At 30.5% G+C, this 25,292-nt stretch overlaps 1 protein-coding gene across 1 annotated transcript in view; it reads right to left on the bottom strand.

Moving 5' to 3' along the window:
- Positions 1-2,778: 2,778 nt before the first annotated feature.
- Positions 2,779-25,292, bottom strand: part of LOC126779464 (nose resistant to fluoxetine protein 6-like) — a 37,616-nt gene continuing 15,102 nt past the window's right edge. The window contains exons 2-12 of the mRNA XM_050503451.1: positions 17,335-17,516; positions 14,115-14,314; positions 11,175-11,301; positions 10,459-10,537; positions 9,897-10,005; positions 9,466-9,621; positions 8,887-9,396; positions 8,418-8,587; positions 6,047-6,223; positions 5,667-5,863; positions 2,779-4,027 (exon numbers count right to left, since the gene is read on the bottom strand). Of these exons, the coding sequence (XP_050359408.1) occupies positions 3,893-4,027; positions 5,667-5,863; positions 6,047-6,223; positions 8,418-8,587; positions 8,887-9,396; positions 9,466-9,621; positions 9,897-10,005; positions 10,459-10,537; positions 11,175-11,301; positions 14,115-14,314; positions 17,335-17,516 (2,042 nt within the window). The 3' untranslated portion in view covers positions 2,779-3,892. The remainder of the gene's footprint in view (positions 4,028-5,666; positions 5,864-6,046; positions 6,224-8,417; positions 8,588-8,886; positions 9,397-9,465; positions 9,622-9,896; positions 10,006-10,458; positions 10,538-11,174; positions 11,302-14,114; positions 14,315-17,334; positions 17,517-25,292) is intronic.

Here is a 25,292-nt window from a genome sequence, read left to right as displayed (position 1 = left end):
GGAAGGCGGACGAGCATATGAGTCACCTGATGGTAAGTGGTCACCAAACGCCCTTAGACATTGGCATTGTAATAAATGTCAACCATCGCTTATATAGCCAATGCGCTACCAACCTTGGGAACTAAGATTTTATGTTCCTTGTGCCTGTAATTACACTGGCTTACTCACAACAATAACAAGTACTGCTGTTTTGCGGTAGAATATCTGATGATGAATATTAATTATATCGGTACTGTTTTCGATGTCAATCCTCAACATAAAGAAAGTTAATAGGACCTAAGTACGCGCGTACATAAAGTCAACACTTTAAACTGGAGCGGGGAATCACTTATTCACTTATTACAACAATTAAGCCAAAAAAACATGATAAAAAATCCACGTAACAATTTTATTTTCAAACGTGAAGTTTTTACGTACGTAAAAAATAATTATAATTCTACTTATACGTGAGTATTTTTATTTGAGCGAAACCTAATTAACGAAGTTAAAGAATATATACTATAAGGCTATAATATAATACTGTAAATGTAACTGAATCTCTCAAGTGACGCACGCAAACTTTTTCTATCTACAAATACTGTGTAATTTCTTGTCTGATTGTAATTATAATTTTAAATTGCATTTTTATGACAAACAAAAAAAAACAGATAAATTCTGAAAATTAAAAACAACACCAAAACTGAATTATATTGAGGTTTAGGAAATAATCTTCCTTCACTTCTAGCTTCCTTAATCAATCATTTTAATCATTATTAGATGCTAGAGATCCAATACGGCCTTTATTGCTGTAGTATCATGTTATCAACTACTTTAAAAACAGAAGGTGGTTTTCAATTCCGTTGTATATTTTATTTTTTTTCTCAGAAGACTATGGCGGAGTCATTTACAAGCCGAATGCGATATCGGGCGCAGGACCAACAGATTTCAATGCTTTCTGAGGGACGGGTGGTTAACACGGCCAACTCTGGGCTGATACACAGAATTTCTTTACAAAAAAAAACAATAACTTTTTTTGTCATGACCCCGTTACGAATCCTGTCAAAATTTTCCGCTGAAGAAGGTAGCACGAGAAAGTTAACCATCAATAAAATTACTTGTTAATGAAACTATGATTCTATTTTTATGTAACAAACAAAATCATAACACTTCCAAAGCTTATGTGTAATCCTCTGTTTTTAAAATAAAAATCATATTTATAAACATTTTGATACAATTCATATCTCCACCGCTGGCACCTCTGAGCTCGCACTCAACCAGCTTTTACTAATGCATCTTCCTGCACTACGTTTTTTCATATTTATTTTAACATCTACAAAATGACCATTGCAATATACTCGCATCGTTAGAACTGTAATTTTCATTTTTAGGTTAATATGTATTGTATGTTTGTGTTATGTATTATTTATTTATAAATTTGACTTCAAAAGATGAATCACACGAAAAAATATTATACATTTAAAAATATCAGAATCATAGTTGTTCTATGTTATACTAATATTTTTCTTACAAAGTTGTAAGTTCGCGAGTTCCTTCCTACTCAATCGATTTATAGTAAATTAGGAGTGAGAGAATAAATTTTAAAGTTCTCCTTTAACTCGGAAACTTATCTCAGGAAGCAGCGTATTTGTATTTATATATTTCATAATTTTACGTAGAAAATATTACCTTAAACGAAAATCACAGGTCCAAATTCGGACAATCACCGCTGTGTTTTCATAAATTTAATTTGTATAACTCGTCTCGTACTCGGCTTAGTAGGGAAACATTGCGAGAAAACCTGCAGTGTTGGATGTGAAGGACAGGAAAGCAGTGTTGTAGGGTAGGTTTAAAAATTTTACCTTTTTAAAGTTATTTTTGTTGATAGCGAATACGCGTAATCTTAAATATATAATCATATTAAATAAAATAATCTTTTTATGCTAATTATACCTCTACGACTGTCGTAGTATTGTGTTCCAATGAATTTTTCTTGTTTACTATACTTTGCAAATTATTACAAAGAATGGATCTTTTAATTAGATTATGCAAGATAACAATATTTATAAAGAACAAAAGTCAATATAGTTGAAGTGATCTTCTTGTCAAACCAATTTTTTGAAAAGCAATAACAAAAAAACGCGTATGTCAGCCGTATATGTAAATAATATCCATTTTTCTCAATAAAAATAGTAGCATAATCGACTATAAATAACGTTAAAATTAGAATCCGCTTCCCGATTATTGAATGTCTACTCTTGAAATTATAATTTAGTGATACATACATAATTTTATTTCTAACTTTGAATTAGATTTATACCTGTAAAATTAAGTTAAGGATTATTAATTTCAACCCGTTTTTAAAAGGAGAGAATATGCCTTCACCCAAAAGTGGGTCATTCTCTTCAATATTTTTACAAAAATGTTTATAAAACCATCGTCAAAAGTTTGTTTGCAATTTCGAGTCCATTTTCTATGGCTGTCAGTTTCATCATTAATTAATAGAATTTATTGTTTCGGTGCTTGTATATACTGATATTATACATTTTTTTAAGTTTATAAATACAAAATACATAAATCAAATATATATAAAAAAACAATAATTGAAAATAAAACAAGTAACGACTAGAAATTCAATTGTTTTTTTATTTATAAAATATACATTATTTACATAGTATTTTCATATCATATAACAGTAGCGAGTAATTTAAAAACATTTAGATACATCGGTGATGAATCGTCATATGTTTATTATGACTATATGAATTACAACATATGTAAAACAAAATCCCTTGTATTATACAAATTCAAGGGTTCTAACTTAATGCGAATAATAAAATCGAAGTTTATATTAGCGTATAGTAACATTTAATGACCGTATCAACAAACTAACTTCTAATAACTTGCTCTTGAAGCTTTCATTATTTAATAGGTCAAAGTTGTCGGTCTGAGTCAACTCAAGTTCGTTTGTTTAACGCGATGAGTTTTGGTAATGGAAACCCAGGTAACACACCTTGTATGTACTTAGTAGTACGGGTTCGAAGTAATTTATGTGCAATATCGAAGTAAATCATAATATTTATCTAATGGTAACTCTGTTTCTTAAATCTATGAATTATTTATTATATAAATATATTTATAGTGAGCAAAGTTCTTGTTATATATTTGAGAAGTAAAATAACTATAATTAATAGAATTTTGCCTCGAAATAAATCTTTATTATGTTTACAAGCAAGTATCTAATATCGTTTTATATCGCATGTATGCATAGGACCAAAATACACACATCTTCGCAACACAAGTTACACATGAGGCCTGAACAAATACATAGAATCAAATCAATTTTAGAATATAAGTTGTACATTACTATATTTTAAATATTTCTACATTTATAATGCGCCGTGTTTACACAAAACCGAAGCTTCTATCACCATGAGGGTAGGTCTATTGTTTGTTATATTTCATATCAAGTTTTAATTATATAAATATTATTCCACAAATCCTTTTATAATTAAGACAATAAATGTTTCTTATTATTTATTTTTATTATCTCTGGCGAAATATGGTAACTAAATATGACTCACATTATTATCTTAAACATAAGTATTTAATGGTACGCATAACATTGTTCGCGGTGTTTAAATAACTACTATAACTAAATAAAGCTCTTACGGAGAGACAACGTTTTATCGTCAGGGAAATACTATGTTCTGGAATTCCCTGGAACTACATAGTTCAGAGTCGAACGCCGCTCATCCTTTGCACATATTAATAAACATTGCAACGATGAAAATGTTAAACAATATATTGTCTCTGTCATACTAATATCAGTTTATCAAGTAAGATAAAGACAAATATGTTTTAAATAAGGCCCGTATTTAACGTTTAATAATTGTGCTACTTAATTTTTATGTGATTAATCAACGGATTTTTTACTTCTGTCTCCAGCGCTGATGATTTTCAGTAGGCGAACTGCTGGTGCTTCGAATGCTAGTGAAATGGCGAACGAAGCCAGAAAAGCCATTACCGCGTAACCGGCATATATTGTTAGCTGAAAGTACAATATGAAAAGTAAGCGCATAGAAAATGTTATAACACTTTTCAATTAGTTTTCAATTTATATATATATATATATATATATATATATATATATATATATATATATATATGTGTGCTTGATATTACCTATAATGTGAGTAGCAAACCTATATAAAATTACTATTGTTATGAAGTAGGTATTAGTAGAAAGTAAGAAAATAATAAAAAACATAAAAAGATCGTGCAGCACCGTACACGGTACAGAAGTGAAACTTCTTAAAGTGTATAACTCCTCGTTTTCTCTTTATCTTAACGTCATATCGTTCTTCTCTCTCATCAAACGAAATGTGTGTAAGAACGTGACGCGTCCTTAAAATTTTACTCTCATTTCTCGTTTACCTAACGATTATCACTTTAAAAATATATAAAAATGTAACAAATACTACAAACAAAGACGGGGAAGTTATGTCTGTGGAGACTTATTAATAAATAACAAAAAATGTAAGTACCATAAAGCGTTACAAATAAAGTACAATAATGCTCAAAGCATTCCTTACAAATAGTACTTCATTGTTAATTGCCAAGTTGCCTGTTACACTTTAAAAAATAATAAAAACCGTTACGTAAAATAGTTTTAATATATTTATCAATTTACTTTACCTATGTGCATTATTTACAATTATTATTAACGCTGTATTATATAATACATGAATTCAATATTTATATACAAATATTGTTCGTTTAATATTGAAGGGATATCTTGGAAAATACTTTAGCGTATTATGTTGTACCCATAAATAATACCCATTCGGAGATTCGTACGTAAAAAGTGAAACTCGACAGCGATAGGCTTTCTCGAGTTAGAGCTAAGAATAGATTTTGTGTTATGTAGATATCCATTCAAATATTTACTGGAGGTGGGAGAAAGGTCGATATTGCCACACGATATAGCTTTGGGAACCTGTACAGATGTGTATATTTAAAGAAATATTGGGACCAAGGACAAAATATATTAAACCGTTATAGTTTATTTTATTATACACATTAAATATGAATATGTAAGATATTCAAAAATGAGATAGTGATCATCATTTAAAAATTGTATTTGATTTTTGGTAACTTCGAGCAGAAACGTTGTTAATTTGAAGTTTTGAAATGATTTGTGCATTCTCGAATAAGATGTTCAACTTTTAACATATCATGTTGAACTCAACACTTTTCTGAACTGAAATATCAATAAAAATATTATTTAAATAAGATTGTTAAGAGTAACGTGTCAGTAAATTGATTTTTGTAACGGAGTTATCTAAAGCCTATTTCAATTACAGGAAAAGTAAATACAGGAGAAGAATAATTTGTATTAATCATTATGAATTTGTGAATAATTGTGTTTTAAATGACGGTGAAGTTGTTATAGCAAATGAAAGCAATATTAAAGTGCTAATGTATGTATATCTACTTGAGTAGTTAAGTGAAATAGAGTAATAAAATAAATATTAATCAAGAACTGTTTTTAGCGTATAATATATATAGTAGAGTTGTGAGTAAAATCGAATAGAATATGTAAATAGAAGATTTGTTTATCTTTACTCCTTCTTTGATTGAAAGCGGATAAATTTATATTAAAAAAATATAAACATAAATATACTCACAACCATAGAATTTTGCAAGTGTAATGGGCCGTCGAGTAGGAAAGAGGTGTACATCATGATGGTGGGGTGAACGAGGTAGGCGCAGTAAGTAAGTCGGCTCAGAGGCAACAGGCCTTGGTACGAGAGCGCCGAGTTGATCAGCCCACCGTAGCCGCAGCAACACGCGACGGATATCCACGCTAAAGCTACTGCCCATCCTGAATTATAAAAACGAAATCAATACAACCATTTCTAATTCTAAATATTAATGTTTACTTCAAAATTGACAAAAAAATGAATAAAAATGAATAATTATTTTTAAAATAAAAAATATATATTAGCAAATCATCGAGATATATAAACTAGCTCTAAATTGTATTATAAATTTAATGTTATATTACCTGTGTGCCCAACGCTTACGTAAAATGCTGTTGGCCATACTTCAAAGTACCCGTCCACCATGCCGAAGATCAAGCTAGTGATTATGACCATCGCTGTAGGCCAGCCAACCGCTACGAGCCAGTACGGAATTTTCACTTGACACTTAGTTTTATGTAGGTACCATCCTACCATCATTCCTGAAAAAATAATATAATACGATAAGTAATTTATTTAAATGGCTTTGCAAATAAAAAAAGTGATTTGCAAACCTATGCCAAATTACAGATTGCAAATTTTCTTCAGTTGAGCTATGGCCTCTACTTTTGAGGAGTAGGTTTTAGAAGTTAGTCCACCACCCAACTCCAATGCTTAGTGATAGTGCTTACGTGTGTGGCAGTAGATGTGGCACATTTTCATCCGAAATTATTTGCTTTACTAATCATGTTATGTATTCCTTCACGGCCGAGCATAGATAACAAATTAAGCACATGGAAATTTATTAGTGGTTATAAATATGAAATGTGGATACGGATGTTAAATTATGTCGAATAGTTTTAGTTAAGGATATTACATCATTTAGTATATACATTATACACGGTAATAAAATAATTAACTTTATTTGTAGGTTATTTTTTATTACAATAGTTCTTTGGTATTGAAATCACAGAAAACACACTATGCAAAAATAAATTTATAATATTTTTTTTTGTTCGATCGATTTCGGTTTCCGATAGATTTTTATTTCCGATATCAGATGGTTTCGATTACGGTTACGCACCTCCATTATATATTTGGTTTGAACCCGCTATTATTGGTCAAGATTCACGTGTTGAACTACTGCACCATTTCGGCTTTTTACATCAACTAATAAATATACTGATGAATTTCAATTTTATCAATTACATCAATTATTCTGTTATTTATTCATTAATGAATCATTATTTTCTCAAAAAAAATTTTTTTTCTAAACGATTTTAAGAAAATATAAGTAATGTTTAAAAAAAATTGTAATATAATAAATATTATCATATTGAAATTAACTGAAAATAAATGCGTGTGTAATATCTTTATTGCGTGAAATTTATAACTATTAGATTAAATAACACTATAATTTATAAATCTTATCTCAGTAACAGTTTATTGTCAACGCCTGTCTCTGGGATAAATTATGTTACGTCTTAATGCTCTCTGAAATTCATGAGACTATTAAAATAATATTAAAGTGAGCATCTATATTAATTAAGATTGTAGTTCGAACATATGTACATAATGCTCTATCTTCTTTCAAATGTCAAATTACTGACGACAGAAAGAGATAAATGGATGTATGATTCAATAAAATAACAATTTACCTTAATTTCAAATTAAGAACTATGTCAATATTTGAACTAGGGTCTTACGCAAGCCCCTTTGGGCAGGTCTACCCACTAAGACTTGTCAGTTATCTAACGTGAAACATATTATACCAAAGTAGGATTTGTGTTATATGCTACAGCTTGATGTGTAAGTGTTATGCGAGACACGATACTAAATATAACAATAAGCACCGCAGTATACTGATTATTTAAGGAAATCGGAAGTGCCCATAAAACTGCCGTGTTCGTCGTGTGGCTAACTTATAAAGCTGCAGATCCCGAAGATCTGGGTAGAACGAAAAAAAAATTGTTTTTCTGTCAAGAAATTCTCTGTATAAGTGCGATTTTAATTGCGAGTCAATGTTTTCAAACTGGAATTTGAAAATGTTGACTTTCTACTATGGAAAACAAAATTATCAGATTGAGAGTGAAGTAATTAAGAGTACACCAGTGTTTTTATATACTTTAGTGTTACAGCTATCGACTACTACTACCAAAACTTCATACAAATAAGTATCTTTATAAAACTTATGATTAGAATTTATAGTTATTATCGCTAGAAATTAATTATTCAGTCATATTTTTTATTTATCGAACTCAAATCCAACATCTCTGTATATTAAAATGTATTTTGATTGTATATTTATAGTTGTTATAAATTATGTTGTGACGTCACTCCTTAAAAGTTTATAAAGACTGTATTTGTATTAAAATAAATATACACAGAAATTCTCCTAATTGTTTCTTCATAGTTATAATGTTATAATTTATAAAAATATAATTCAATTGTGTGTAATTAGCGCATCTCAACGAAAATGGTGGTGTGATGTATCCCAAAAGGTGGCAGGTTATTTATTCCGGATAATAAGTAAGTACTTCTCCCACGTAAAATTTTCAGGTCTGCTTTTCTGTTATAGATATTATGATATAATATATATTATGATCTACAATATAATACTTGCCAGTAATACTTTGCCAGTATTCCTACCTAATTTAATAAAAAATAAATTTATATAAACAGTTCCTCTAAACTTACCGACCAAATACGGTCCGATTCTTGACCATGGTTTGTCATAAAGGGGATCGAACATTTCGAAGGGTTCCTGTATACGAGCTTTGTATTGGTGCCATACTGATACGTAGATAGTGGTTGCCCAGGAACTAACCATCACCAGGATCAGCGATACCATTGCGAACCTTATATGTCTGTAATTAAGTTTTATTGTCACATTACATATATAAATTTTGAGTTAAATATTTGATTTTTAAATTAACGTTTGAATTCACTAATTGTGAAATGTTTCATGCTGAACAGCAAAAGAAAATATTGTAAAGAAAAATTCAGTTTTCACGGCAACTCGCCCACGTCCACCCTGTCTATGCTCATTTATACAATGTATTTTTATAATTACACAAATATCATGAAATGTAAATTCTTAAGAAAATAAGTGCATATTTAAATCAGTTTTTATAATGAGCAAATTAGTGTATTTTTTTATACTTACTTTACAGATATTAATAATAATATAATACCAATAACATAAAATTGCGTGTCGTTTGCCATATACCAAGACCACACCATACACATGTCCTTTTGCGGGAACAAATTATTAATATATAACAAGTTGCGCCACCAGTAGAGGTCGCAATTGATGTGATCGAAAATAGCGGGTTCGAACACCGTGTGATCGTGAGTGTACCGGAGAGCTAATTCGTTTAGTCCAATAACAAACGCATAAGCTGGAGTCAATCTTACGACTCGGTACAGAAATAGCACGAAAAACGATTTCGTCATCCTGAGAATCTCCTGTTTGGAGTAACCCTTAGCTGTTGGCTTATCAAGTAAATCTTCGTAGAACGTTTCTTGGCTTATAACAGAGACCGATAATGCTGAATTCGTGTAACCGTTTAGATTCTTGTTTATGTCCTTATCGGCACGTTCTGGCTTTTTATTTAATTTTCTACTTGATTTTTTATCTTCCGTCCTCAAAAATAAAACGGTAACGAGAAGTCCGCTGAAAAATGAAGACGTCAATAAAATGTTCGCATTTAATATTTGTAAAATATGACATTTATATCAGTACCTTATAAAGAAGAAAGTGTCAACACAATAAGAGGCATTGCCAACTGATTGGTAAAGGAAATTCCGCTCAGTCACAACTCTCATTGTTTTATTATCAGCGATGTAGAAAATGGTCAAGTAGGTATGTACCATAATAACCCACAGCACTGACATAAATCTAAAAAAAGTATTTAATTTAAAACAAATAAATATGATATTATAAAAAATGGAAAATGTGACTTTGATATAACCTGTATAATAGAAATCGATTTTATTATAATAAAATTCATAGCCCTTAACGTCACGTAAATCTATTAGTTTCCAATCATGTTTTTCTCATAATATTATGCTTTTGGCCCGAGCTCAGAGAAAATTCCGTTGAAATTTATATGATAAAATAACTTATCATTTAAAATTCCATCATAATATTAAAATTCTATATTTATTTCTTACCTCATACCGTGCAAACACGTCAAAGCACCGTCGTTAGGCTTTTGGGTGCCAAGAATCGCTCTTCCGTTGGAGAGAATAGAAAATGATAGTAGGATCTCGGCCCACATCCCTGTGAAGAAAAACATCCTATTAAATATTCATTTTAAGATACAATTTTTATTTTTGCAAACTTTTTTTAGATAATTTTGAAACATTTTTTAACAAATGAGACGCTTTTTGTAATCCCCGAAGATTCAACGCGTTTCGTTAAAATTATAATATTATAATATCATTATATAAGTAGATGCACAGTAATATTTTTATTTGTATTTGTTTTATTTTGATGCAAATTGTAGCATCTAAAAACAAAATGAGCATATATATTTAACGTTGATTTTTTTATTCTCGTTTGACAACCATTAAGATCAATTTATAACACACAAAAACTTTCATATATCTAGTTTTATCGAGATTGTTGGACCAGTCTCCGACCTCACTAATGTTCTATTTATTATTCGCATAATATAGGATAGAAAAATAATATTCTTTGGATATATTTAAACTTCTAACATTTTTTACTTACCACAAGTTTCTCGACGAATATCTTTATCTTTATTATCTTCGTCTGATACTTTTTCATCATCGTTTGTGTTATTATTTGACTGAAAAATATACTGGTAAGTTTATGAACGTAGCTATTTACCTTTATTAAATTCTTAATTCATAAAAACAACAACCGAAAAACATTTGGTTCTATAAAAGAAAATTGTTCATTTATGTCCATTAATATTTATGTATAAATCAAAATTAAAAATTAATAATTACTATATAAATTGGTATTGTTAGGTTTTATTATTTGTTGTAACAATAAAAGATTAATTTCGAAAGCAGCAATTGTAAAGCCCGTTCGCTCAACTTGTGTTGAACATTTGCAAAATTGTTTACGATTTAATTTAAAGCCGGCAACGGGCGCAACTACAACGGGATATCTCGTGTACTGAGATACGTATTAAGCTTAAGGAAATCTTAAGTAAATTTGCTGGAATTTAGATCGAAAAATGTTTCTTCATGAAACCCGAAACTCAAGCAACAGAACACCAGGTGCTGAAACAAAGTTGGCTGTGTTTGCACTGGTATTGTTTACCAAGCGACATTTAAGACTTGTATTTGGTCTTTGAAGGGCCAAAATAAATGAAGCATTTATACAAATTATAAAACTAATTCGATTGAAATGAACTATGTTACATTTTAATTAGGCGGTTTAATGAAATGAATTGAATAATAAATTGATGTACCAACAGTGGGCTTATGATTGTTGTTGGCAAGTTCCAAGTCTTCCTCTTCCTTTAGACGATAGCGACGTTCCAGATAGCCTTCGTAGACTGAAGCAACCATCATCCATATCACCACAACTAGCATTGCAGCCCTATTATGAAAATACATAATTAATAAGTACATTCATATATATTTCCAAATTAATAACAATTGGAATAATGTTTTGCATATTTCCGGATTTTCTCTTACATTTGTGTTTTCTTTATTTGTTATATAAATTGCGAAATAAATTTACCGTGAAATACTTGTTAATTTTCTTATATACTATAGCCATAAAAAGTATTAATCTTAACTTTAGTAATGAAACAATATAGCATAAATCGACAAATTTACTATGGGACGTTTTTAATAGTGTAAGAGGACTCTCCAGGACTGCCCAGCTGTGGGACACATATGTAGGTCGTTCTTATTGTTTTATAAATGATTAGTAATTAAAAAAAATACATAACTTTGACAAATTATTAATCATTTGTTACGGATTATCATATTAAAATTTAGACAGTCGTCAGACAGGACATTAATCATAATTAAATTGATAAAGCTCTGTAACATTTTGTTCAGTAGAGTGTAATTAATGTCTACGTGTGATTTATAAATTGAAATACTGAATACTATATTGAATTTTTTAAACTGTTTTATTAATAAAATCTTACGTAGCGTTAATTATTTTGTGTAAACTTTAGATTTGAAGACAAGGTTTTCATATGCAACTTCTTTGATTGATAGGAATATATAACTTCTCAACGTTGTGTAGTTAATCGTTGATTTCACTCTTTCTGTCATAATGGATTTAACATTTGAAAGAAGAAGATGCACATTGTTTAACTAACCACCTGCTAAGCAGCGTTTATAAGTAAGGCTGACAATTTCTAGGTTAAATATGAGTGTACCAGTTCTATATCAGTTTCTGTGTCAGTTCTGTTTCATTTCATATACTGAGTTGCTCGTTTTCTTTTTTGATACACTTTGAAAGTATTTTTCTAAAAGCAGATTATGATAAAAAAAGTAGAATTTATGACTAAATTCACTTTCATTAAAATCCATTCAATGTTTCTCGCGTAATTCTCGGACAGCGAGACGGATAATATTTTACAGAAAAACCTTTTTCCATTCGATAATACCAATATCATATTACATCCAATTTATAGACACACTCTTGTTATACCTATAATCTTAAACAAACTATCTGCCCTGGATATTCTCACGGGAAGAATTAGGGCTGAATTAATCCAAATATTTGTACTCAAATAAATATGATATAATAATATGATTATAAATAAATAAATATGATATAATAATATAATCATTATCAAACAAAGCAATTTTTCCTTAATTATTATGTTGATACATTTTCCACCTTTTTGTTCAAATATATTTTTATAAGTACTGATCCAAATTGCAAGTGTGACAGCAATTTTTATATCATATCATAATTTTTAAATCATAATAAATATTATATAATTTTTAAATCATAATTAATCATAATTATATATAACGATGACGAATGTGTTTCATACACATTCGTCATCGTGACGACGAATGTGTTTCATACACATTCGTCATCGCTTTTCTTTAGACAATCTGTAGTTCTACTACTGTGATTCTACTACTGTGGTTGTACCATTCTGTAGCACATTAATAATAGTTTTAACAAAATGACAACACTCTTATTGAATTATTTGCATTAGAAACGTTTCACTCTACCGTTGCTCATAGAGGTGCACTCAAATTCGACCTTAAAAATTTACTATCTCAGCGCCAAAGAGTACAAGCACCTGAGATATGGAACATTTAAACTTGGATATTTTAATAAAACCTTTTTCGTACAGTTATGACGTGCCTCTTGAACCATGTTTTAAAAAAATAAAAACAAGAATTAAACACTAACTAATTTTTATTGAATATGAAAATAGAATTAAAATAACATGTAGATTTATTAATTTATCCTTAAGCAGCCGTCGCGAATGATGATTAGGAAGAGACTAACTTCTGCCGAGCCCTACTAGTCCCTAGATAATAATGCTGACATTGTAATCTTGATTACCCACTCGGTGCTATTCCTTGCAAAGTAGGGGTGTAACATTACGATACCATATAACTGAGAATATCGCTTCGACCACATTAACAAGCAGATAGCAACACTCAATATCAATGTCAGTAATTCTTTACCGTGTGCTTAAAGTTAACAACATAATAGTGATTTTATCTGAGCATAAGAAGCACGAAACGGTTATTGTGTGAACAGAGCCTGAACAAAGCAATTTAAAATAACGAGCCCGTTGCAGACGATGCAACAAATAACTACTTGGCAGATTCTATCCGGATTACGTTCATATACTTCGTGAAACAAGGGGCTTTAGTCTCGACAATGTTTTACGGAAAATGTAGAGCATCATTTCTAATTTTTACGCTGTTTCACCTACATTTAGTACGGCAACTGGACTATTTATATTTACGTTCGTCCATTGTTTTGAATAGTGTAATAGCATTCATAGCCTCCAAAAGAATGGACTAGTTTTTATGACTCTATAATTACTTTGTTCGTTCGATAAACCAAAAGAAGATTAAACTGAGAGGAGAGCAGATAATTCCCCACGTGCGAAACCGCAAGCAGCGACCAACGATAGCGTTTATATGTCGCTATATTTATCTATGCAGAAGTTGTTAACAGTGTTGGCAACGTGCCGTTTTGAATAATTCTACATTTGCAATAAATTTCTTTTCAAAGTTTACTTTTGTAATTTATAATTATTTTCTTACGGTTAAACGCATTTCTGTCATTTGTAAATAACATTTTTGTGAAATATATTGGAGCTTTCAGAACATTTTAGAAAGAAACTTCATATAAAATTTGATAAAAAAACCACGAAACTAAATATTATTTTATTAATTTATAATACTCACCCAAGTATGTGAAATTTAGGATCATATAGTATGTCATAGGAGCCTGGCACGGGCCGCACGTAGAGAGTGGTGAAGGAGGCGTCGATACCGACGGCGGAGGCACGGGCGGCAATCAACGCCTCAGACAAGTCTAATAGTGTCTTCAATGCATCTTTGCTGCAGGATGCTGGCACGCATTGACCGACTAGCATCGGCCTTGTCTACAAAAAAAGATATTGTGTTTATTTTACGCGTAGTATTACTCCATTTTTTATTTATTTATACTGAAAAGGTAGGCAGGTGAATGATCCTTTTGATGATAAGTGGACACGTTTATTGGTAACCCAAGTATTGTATATAATACTTTGTCCTTTCTGATTATAATTGCAATGAGAGAGCCAATCTTAAAACCGGAACATTTAAATCCAAATAATAATTGATGTTAGTGAAATAACTGATAAAAGGTGGTCCCCTCATGGACTTTAACATCTGTTGCCATTAAGGTAATGTCACTACAAGAAAAATATTTATTCTTATTGTCGAATGTAGGTTGTATGGCAACTTTTAAGGTTCCAAAAATATGATTAAGCTTTAATATATTTTAAATCTTTTGTGTATATTTATCTATAAGCGTGCAATGTAACAGACATGCATATTTTATAGCAGTAACCTATTAAATATTCATACTATAACGCTATAATGCTTTGCAAAGCTCCCTTTTTGTAGGCCATTCTCTGACTATGACTGGGGCGCCACATACATAGATATGAATGAAGTCCCCCGTGTTAACAACTACAATATCGTATGAATGGTTTAAGAACGCTTACGAGACGAACAACGAAGCATTATTTTTAATATATACTAGCTGTTCCCTGCAAGTTATATCCTACTACTAATGTAACGTATTAGTATTATAACATGGAATAATAATAAAACCTAACAAACCTAACTTTTTTTTATACTAAATATTAACCATACCTTACATCGCCAATACACCACTAACTTTGGGAACTATAAACGACCTAGAAACGAGTCCTACCACCAAGTAAACGGAAAAACAACGCTTTTAATAACCCTGGGGATTCGTACATAATTGCCTCATAAAGCGGTCAATAGTAGCAGACAAGCAAAAATGAAAATAGTAATGGTTTCTGTTTAAGTAAGTTGCAATTAGCCGTATTAACCTACAATACACAGTTTTTTTGGAATCACAGCAAAACACTACTATTTTATATTTTTCTGTAAATATTATAGATCATTACAGTATATTCACGTAAAACATTATTTAATTTAATATGCGAATGTAATAACAATATATTTATTGTTCAATCGATTACATAAGTCGTATAATGAGTGACGGAAATGATTCGCCGAGTGAAATCACTTCCAATATGTTGTATATGAAATTCAAATACATGATATTGAATAATAATAATTTAAATAAACAATTACATACGATGCACTGCCCGTTGATACAAACTATGATATTACTGATTGAAATTACATTTTAGGTAAAATCAAAAGGTTTATATACTGGTTACATAATTTGACAAGGTTATTAAATTATTATTAAGGTTAATAAAAGTTATATCAATTAGTTTCATAAAAAAGAGCCGCAATATCCCGGTAAACATACTACGCGAATTTTAATTTTGACAAGTACAAATGAAATCAGCTGTTACATATGTATAATAATTCGTCTCGTGCTATTTAGCGCAGAAAAATATATTGAAGAGACCTTAATTTGTCGAATAAAGCTGCGATCAATTAATAGTCATGAACCCACAATAGAATAGCTTATCATACGTTGTATATCCCATACTGTAAAAGAGGTCGAGTTGTTTTATAACTTTTAACAAAATAATATTTTCTCTATATTATCAACTTATGTTCTGTATAAAACAACTCAATTAGATTCATTCCATTGATAATATATTCTAGGAGATAAATTATTTCGTATATCGTGCGAGATAATTAACAAATACTCGTAAATTTTAAACGTATGCTTTAAATTACTAACTTTAGTAGAAATTGTTTTAAGTTTTTTTTCAACGACACATCCATTTAAATAAAAATCATTTACGGTTAATGTCGTAATGACACGCCCTTAACCAGAGTGGAAAAATCGTTATGTGCCCCACATAAAGCAAAATGGGGTAAATGGCTGACCTTAATGGAGTAATTAGACTCAGAATTCTTTTATAAGTTGCACAACTGTAATAAGTGGCTTGTGTGTATCATTTTATATTGGACAGGGTAATATTAGTTGAGGGAATTCATGTCGTTTTATAGCGAGCGCGTAGAGAGGAGAAAAACTTTTAATATACAAGTTCTGGGGTGACTTATATTGTCCTCCGAGCGAAAACGTTGGAGAGTTGTTATCACGTCAGCTAAGTTTGTGTTAATGTTCCGGAAATTATGTTTTAAATTTGTTTAGTGTTTTATGAACATTTAAATGCTTAAAACGCCTTAAGCGGCCGATTCTCTTCTAATTTATATATATACTACTATATTTCTTTGTGGCCTAGCGCCTATGAGTGGATTTATCATGGGTGTACAATAAATAACTAATATAATAATAGTTGCTTAGTATTTTAGTGATCATATTATTTCCGAATGAATAGACAATGAGGAAATATTTAATAACAAAAAAATACAAATTTTGAGTAGGCAGTGTTCGATTTATTATATTTAATTAACGGTATTAATATTCTATTACGCACTATGAATATATAATTTTAATTTAACACCGGAGAAACCACGTGACATCACTAGTACAATTATAGAATATATACACATTTTACATCTGTATATATAAATACTTATGCCTAACACTGTCTCGACCATGTTACATGTACGAAATTGGATCGGATAGAGCGGATATGTTCCAACAGGAACTGCTAAGTGCGTATTCGAGTCTGGGAACATATTATTGTAATACTCTCTTGTATTTGTCAATTTGTTTATTTCTATTCGTGGAAGGTTATTTTTTATTTCTTTATCAAAACGAGTATTCAAAGTAATATTAATTTATTTCCAATTTCTTATCAAAGAATTTAAGCAATATTGCTTGGATGGAATCAATATATCCAATCTTGTGTATACGATTGTTGAGCAAAAATTCCCTCATATTTTATTATATACTACTTTTTACCTATTGTAATGTACAAGCGCACAGTAAACGTGATTAAGATTTTTGTTGTACTGTTAATATGTTATTGTTTGTATAAATAATATTCACCTGCGGCACATGGTCTGCGTCAACGGTAAGGTTTATCTTCGCCACGTAGAACGTTGTCGGAAACGGCGGTGTCTGCGCATAGTACTGTTTGAGCTGCAGATCGCGACACGCGTTCTGCGATCCCAACCAGTACTCGTTTCCAAACAATAAATTCGGAGTGTACTGACCCGATGCATCGTAAACTGAAAGTATAGAAAAATCTCATATTATATACACATAACTAAATAGTTGTCCAAATTATATTATAGAACTAGCAGTTGCCCGCGGTTTTGCTTGCGCTTAAGTATAAGTAAAGGATAAATGAGTGTTTGGAATCTGGATTGGTTTTAAGTAAGAAGCCTGAAATGTCATTCTGGTTAGAAAAAACAAATATTATGGTTTTTTTTTTTATTTTAGACCGATGATTATTCTTTTAATAATCGTCAGTGAACTTACTGTGAATTCCTGTAGTTTGACTTATTATATTTTATAGTAACTTAAATGGGTTAAAAAAAAATTATGTACATATTAATGTTACTTGCAGAGCTCATTCTGGAACATGCAACATATAAACTGTCCATGGGATAACAATTCACACTAAAATCAATGCCGGTCATGTTCAACGATTGTCACGGGAAAGCTCACATTAAAAGGGAACTATATATTTGAAATTCGAATGATATATTCTTGGAATAAAAACTACCTTCTCCTAGAGCACATCTTAAAATAATGTAATGTAATGTTGCTCATGTTGAGGTAAAGCTTAGAGAGTACCATTTAAGTGGCACACCTGACGATAATGGCAGTTATTAGTACAACAATCATGTGTCTGCTTCTTTCGAATGTCAAGTAAACAAAAACAATCATTAAAATCAACAACGACAGTGATTAGCTAAACAATCATTTTTCTTAGCGAATATATAAATAAATATAAGCCATACAAACGTTTTAACCCTTAAAAATAAAAATAAAAAATTTCCTAAAAACTAACTATTATAAAAAAGATATCTTTATTAATTCAATCAAGAAACACAAATACTAAATTTCAAGCAGACTATATTTTTTTCCATCCCATTTCTCGCGTTTCGCTTGAATTTGTAAAAACGACGAATTACGTATGCATTTTTTTTAATATCATTCTTCTTGCATGAAAGAAGACGGATCGCACATACAAACTTTCAACCCCTATTTTACCCTCTTAGGGGGTAGATATTCAAAAACGCTGATACATATATATATATATATATATATATATATATATATATATATATATATATATATTTATTTCTAACCAGAAGCTTGTATATGAAACTTCATGTCTCTAACTATAAAAAGGACGGTTTCCCATACAATCGTTCGTCCCTTATTTTAACCCTTTAGAAGTGGAATTTTCAGTAATCCTTCCTTAGCGGATGTTTACATGATAAATTGCATCAACTGCCAATATTTCAATTGTCCTGTGGTTAATATTATATGGTTCTACGTTGATGAATCAGTTAGTAAAAGACATTAGAATATGTGATGTTAAATAAATAACAACAAAAATACGAATATTTTTATAACTTTTGATAGACTAAACCGATTTTGATGAAATAAAGACTAAACGTAACCTTGAAATGCTTATTATAATAATTCAGTTATTTCAACTTGTAATTTTTTAGCCGTTTTAAAGATTAGCCTGGACAAACAGACAGACAGACAACAATTTAAAAAAAGCTTATTTAGGTTTTGGTAAATCGCAAATAGCCATATAAACTTTAAAAGATGCAGTTATTATGAAATCACAGACAGATACTTCTATTTTATTTAAATGTATAGATAAAACTCGCATTTAGGGAATATTCTAACAGGCGGTTTCGTAGAGGATAATCCAACAGTTGATCGCTTACTACAGCTGTCAACGTTCATTAATTATTACTATTAATGAATTTTAAAGGACCCATAAACATTGTTTAACATCTTGTTTCTTAGTTTAAACTTAGTTTAATAGTTATGATTAATCATCTTTATGAAATTATATTTGATTATGTTGCCCATTTGCTGTTAATGAATCTGTGGTTTCATGGGAGTACCCAGCTTTCGGGCCGGGGGGAAATTGAGAAATTTCTTTAGCCGTTTCCCCTGCGCTTGTTTTGCGTTACACACAACACCAAGCATTAGGTATATGTAGTGTGCAGGGGAAATACCTGCAGGAGATTCTGGTTTGAAAACGTACTTTGATCTTAACGCCATCTTCAGCCGTTTTTAGATTCCTTTCATTTACATGATTATATAATATCGACGCTTAAAACTTAAGTGTTATTAAAATCTGTGCAACAGTCGTGGTCACAAAAAGACAGAAAGAGTTTCTTTCATATTTATAACATCAATCTCATTAACCTAAATACATAGTTGAACTTTTATTATGAAATATGAAAACGTAAGTTTTAGACAATTCAAATATAAACTTAAACGTCTCCATCTGTTTTAATGTTATACTGTAGCTACTTTAATGTTATCTTTAGAGATTTTTTTTTTCGATATTTCTTTATATTAACATTCTAATTTTTACGTAAAATATTGTCATCTTATGTTAATATCTTTCAAATTTCGAAGAACAAGTTCCGTTCTTTGAAAACTTCGATCAGATAGAGTGGTTTGAATATTTCATTAATGGCTTCTAAGGGCTCAAAGTTACATGCTTTGAGAGCCGCCAGTCATGGGAAAGTTATATATTGTCCCACTTCGATGTTCTTATCCATATTTATCATTTAAAGGTAAATTTATTGATACTAAATATTTATATTAGATGAAAAGATAAAGAAAGATAACAATATTTTCCTAGGCGTAAAAAATGGACTCCTTGAAAGATCATATCGTATTATTATTCGTCGAGATTGCAACGCGTTTATACTCTAATATAAACAGACTACATATACTTACGGAAGAATGTACGTTACAAAGGAGAACCTGTTATATGTTAGAGAGTGTTGAAAAATCCCGCGCTGTCGAAATATCTTTCGTAAACACTAATGTGAAATAATTTTATTCGCTGGTGCCGTAGTGGTAACGTGAAAAATCTTATTATTTCTTGGTCAAAAAGTTCGTTATTTGTATATTTATTTAGTATGATATAGAATAAAAGTTAAAAAGCTTCTGTTTGCACTCCAATCTCCATACATTTAGATAATAGATGATATAAGTGGTCGAGGCTAACCTAAGAGACTTAGTTTGTTGATGATGTTTGTTAAAAATTTTTTTGCAATGACCCTGGCAATATACAACATGTGGGTCTTACGTTGGACAACGCACTGTATGCTTTTCCTGTTTATTTCTTTAAAAATATGTGACAATGTTGAATTAAAGCTGTATTAAATGCTGCACTAAGCTTCATTAGAGTAGCATGGTCGAATAAACTCCAAAACCTTTTCCTTAAGAAGAGACATTTTTTGTCCATTTATATATTTATAACAACGGTTATTATTCTTTATTTTCATTAATTATTTACCTGTAATTTTGCCACAATGGTTAAACAAACGTAGCGAGAAGTAATTCTGACTCGAAACATTAATTTCAGCTAATTTAAAACCTGGGTTCATGCCCTTATATATTTCTTAGACCGTTTATTAAAACAGTGAATTATGGTTTGCGTAAAGTAAAGGTCCATTAACTTTGGGTACAAAATCAATAAACATTTTCTGTAACGGTCACGATTCGGTCAATACTTGCCGTAAAATATATTGTTTTAGTTTGGTTCAAAACGAATGCAAAAATGTGAATTATATTGACATAATGCGAATTTTATTACATATTTTTGCGGATGGAACTGCCATCCGCTAAAATATGTTATAGCCTACAGGCTTAATCGAGTTATCTCCAACCCATTAGGGGTTTTCAACTGAAAAAAAAATTTGCAGCCTATCGGTTTTCTATTAAGAAAAGTTTGTTATAGTAATAAGTGGTACCTAACGTATTGCACCAGTATTACAGAATAGCGCTAACATCGCTTATACTCGTACGCAAAGTTAAAAAGGCACCATCAGGTGGCTAATTCGCTTCTCTTGCGATTTATTCCGAAAACCTGCACTACAATGAAGCAAACGTTATTATTAACAAAATAAATAAAACCAGTATTTGTATGCATGTATTATTTAATTTACACTTGGAGTATTTTTATTATTAAGAGGTACAAGTTTCTCATATATAAATATTTCGTAAATGATATATTGGTCACATCGATCATGTTGTTACAGAACTCAATCGACAGGTGAATATATTTTCTTCGTTCAAACTCCAACATCTCTTGAAGGAATGATAAAAATTCATAAAAATAAATGTATGTGTCTAGCTTTTGGCTAGTATTTACGGCTTAAGATTTCAAGGTCGAGGCTACCATTATCATGTTTGAAATCCAGTGTTGTTGTGTACAATGCCAAACTCGAAACTACAAAGCAGGTCGTGTTACACCTGATCTAGTTCGTGTTGGATTACTATCAGGCTATAACAGTAAGGGGTGAGAGTGCCCTGTAATTGCACGAATCCTGCTTAGTACCTTAGTCTTTTGGGTATTTTATTACTTATTACTTATTATTATTATATTATTTATCTTCAATGAAGAAAATCGATCAGGATTTTTTTTTATAAAACGACTTTAAAGCAAAATAGATTCCACGTGTACCACTATCTAATGATGGTGTAATTTGTAGTCACCTCAATGCGTTCGTAACCATGGGATTGACGGTGGAATCAAGGCAATAATTACGGGGGAGGATGTCCTCATGCCAGTAATTACATTGGTTCACCGTTCCAACCGGAACACAGTAATACACAGTGTGGCGGTGGCATAAATGTTGACTGGGTGTTTTTACGAATACTTATAAGTATACCTACTCATACCCTTAATTATTAGAAAAATAACTGAAAAATTAAAAATCAAAAACGTAACTAATAACAAACTAATTTGTTTTTACATATATTATTAAATATGCTGTTATAATAACCAATGCATGTTTTTTTAATGAACTGAAGACAAACTAGTTTTTAAATAAGAAAATGTTTCCAAGTATATTAAAACATTAGTTACAGTCGTTGTTAATTAAAGAGAAGTCGGGAGCATGAGAGCACCTTTTATTAATTATACCCATACAGAGTGTCGCATCAACGGTTTTAATAAAATTTCCTGGCATCTTTAATATTTCACGGAGATTCATGAGGAAGTAAATGGCACGCGACATTATGAGACTAGCATAAATGCAGCATGAATTAGAAAGTTTATTACAAATATGTAATTAAAAACGTTAGTATGTTATCTTAGTAAGTTATGTTCTTTTGAAATTGACGACTTATAAAATGAATGAAAAACTCAATAAGTGCCACCACGTTTTTTAAAAGCATTTTAAGCACACATAAGAATACGTATCACAGTAAGATAATAGCAGGTGACTGCTTCGTTGGTCTAGAGATTCTGGGTTCCAACCCCGGGTGAGCCAACAAGCTGGGTAGGGTAGGTTTTAATTGTAGGGTAGTCATTGGGTTTCTGTCACGATGCTATATAGTAAGCAGATTTAGATTTAGGTAAGGTAAGGTAGGTAGGTAAACTTATTAAATCGACTACGGCTTCGTTATCAAATCGATGTTCGATGATTTTAAATTATAGTATTTAAATCATTTAATCCAAAACTATGTTTATTGTAAGAAAATCTACACATAAAAAATTCTATCCAAAGAAAATACAAATATAATAGTCCTATACATAAGGCCAAAAAAGTCACCTTTATATTCAAATATATTTAAAAAAGTCGTAGTCACGGCCCGCTCATTATAAAGCTTTAGGGTTGACTTATAAATATGAAAATATCATTTTAAATATTTTGGTTGAATGTAACAAAAAAAAGTGTTCCATATGGATCAGGCTTCAGTTAAAGCTATATCATTCATTAAAAAATCCAAGAATACGTTTAATCAAATAAATTATTTAATAAAAAAGGGAAAATCGAAAAAAGCAAACTATTAACCACAAATAAAATCATATAAATAACTCGGCTGTAATAAAAATCTTTAAGTAGAATTATATTTATATAATTTTAATATAAAATAAATTATCTGTAAATTGTTGTAAAATGATCTTACTAGCAAAAGCCTACATGAATAAAATCTATTTTGATTTTAGAAACGTAAAAACAAGAAAATGTTTTGCGCACTGCTCGGTGTTATAATAAAATATCTACATTTATCATTTAAGTGATACGACCAAGTTCACAACACATATTTTATACACCCTTGTCAATGTCGTGAGACTAAGTGATGGCGGTGGACTCGGTTTCCCTTTGAGAGTCATACCGTCGAGTACATTTTCTTTATGAGTCAAAAGGGCATATCACTGTTTCAAGCACAGTTAAGAGCCAGTGTAGAGCTAAAACGCTAATCTTTTACTTCAATTTGCGGAAACACTTCCAGTTTATAGTTGCAAATAAAATATTGAATGTGTATTACATTATAATATCAAAGGTTTTGTTTGATCAAAAATGTAAAAGAATACAATAGTAATAAATTACGAAATGTCCTATTTATATATTTTTTTTATTTATACTCGTTATGCTATAGGTAATTGAGATAATACTGGATCTGATAAAAAAGCCTTTCTGTGTAACAAGGATAAACATACTTACTACTTACGACATACACACGATAATACTTACGACATTCATACGAACATTTGCTGAATGCAGATAGAACCCACAAGCGCAAAGCCGGCTCACACTCATAATTCAATGCGAGTTTTAGTTTACATCACTACTAAAAGCTGTTAAGTTGTTTAACAACTAACGGTTATTGCAACTAATAAATTAATGTAATTTTGTTTTAGCCTCATGCAGAATGCTCTCTGCCGTGTCGGAATGTCGCGCACAGTCACGGCCGGCCGTTGGCCCAAATCGCGTTCAACCAGGTGTTATATAGGCTATTACCAAAATAAGTGTTTTTAAAATCGTTAATATAAGGAAGGTGCAAAAGAATAGCGGTTGTATGAAATATTAATAAATATTTTAAATGTAATATATTTTTTAGATTATTTTAATTTTAAAACAGTATAATTGTGTGCAGGTAGAAGTCCTGCATGGAAAGTACAAAACATTTTGTTAGATAAAATATATATTAATTTATTGTATGGACATGTACTAAACAATAATTTAAAAGTTTTCATAAGATACATACATGTAGGTTTCTTTTCAATTTTTTCCTTCCCCGTCGAGCAAGAGATGAATTATAAACACAAATGAAATATATGAAAATTCAGTAATGCAAATGCACGAAGGTACAAATATATAATTTGTGAGTTGAACCACTCGAAAGTCGTAACTATTCACATTAGAATGAATTTTTGAGCGTCTAACAAGACTTGTTTACCGGTCGTGGTTATCCACCTCCTGTCGGCTTTTTAGAGAGCGTTCTTTGTTCACATTGGAATAGCGTCGGATATGTTCGTTGTTTTTCATTTTGCTCGCGGACCTACAATCTCCTTCAAATCTTTTATTTTCTGTGACATGATAACGACAGATGACTAATGATAGCAGTAGCACGTGATTAACTTGATTATCTCCCAAAGATCTTTGGGAATAATTCTGTTAGAAATAGTATTTAATTTATCATTACAAAAATAGTTACTACATTGTTTCAATACGAATTCCGATTCATACACTGCGTAACAGTTTAATTACAACGCAAGTCAGCTTATCTTTAGCAATAGCTGTGAATATTCTGACATAGTTGTACTAGTTTATTACCGTGGCTGCTGGACTGATTTTCATATACTTTATAAACTTTTATAAATACTGAAAAGGCTTAAATATTAGAATATATGGAAATACCTGTAAAATATTAATTTGTTCTCGTACACTGATACTCTGTAAGAAATCACATCATTATTCAACCGTGAAATGTTGACAACCGAGTCATGATGATATATAATTTTGATGTGTGTATTCTTGAAATGTTATAATTAT

Source organism: Nymphalis io, chromosome 2, assembly GCF_905147045.1.
Source record: "Nymphalis io chromosome 2, ilAglIoxx1.1, whole genome shotgun sequence".
Lineage (NCBI taxonomy): Eukaryota > Metazoa > Arthropoda > Insecta > Lepidoptera > Nymphalidae > Nymphalis > Nymphalis io.
This window is presented reverse-complemented; position numbering and strand designations above follow the sequence as displayed.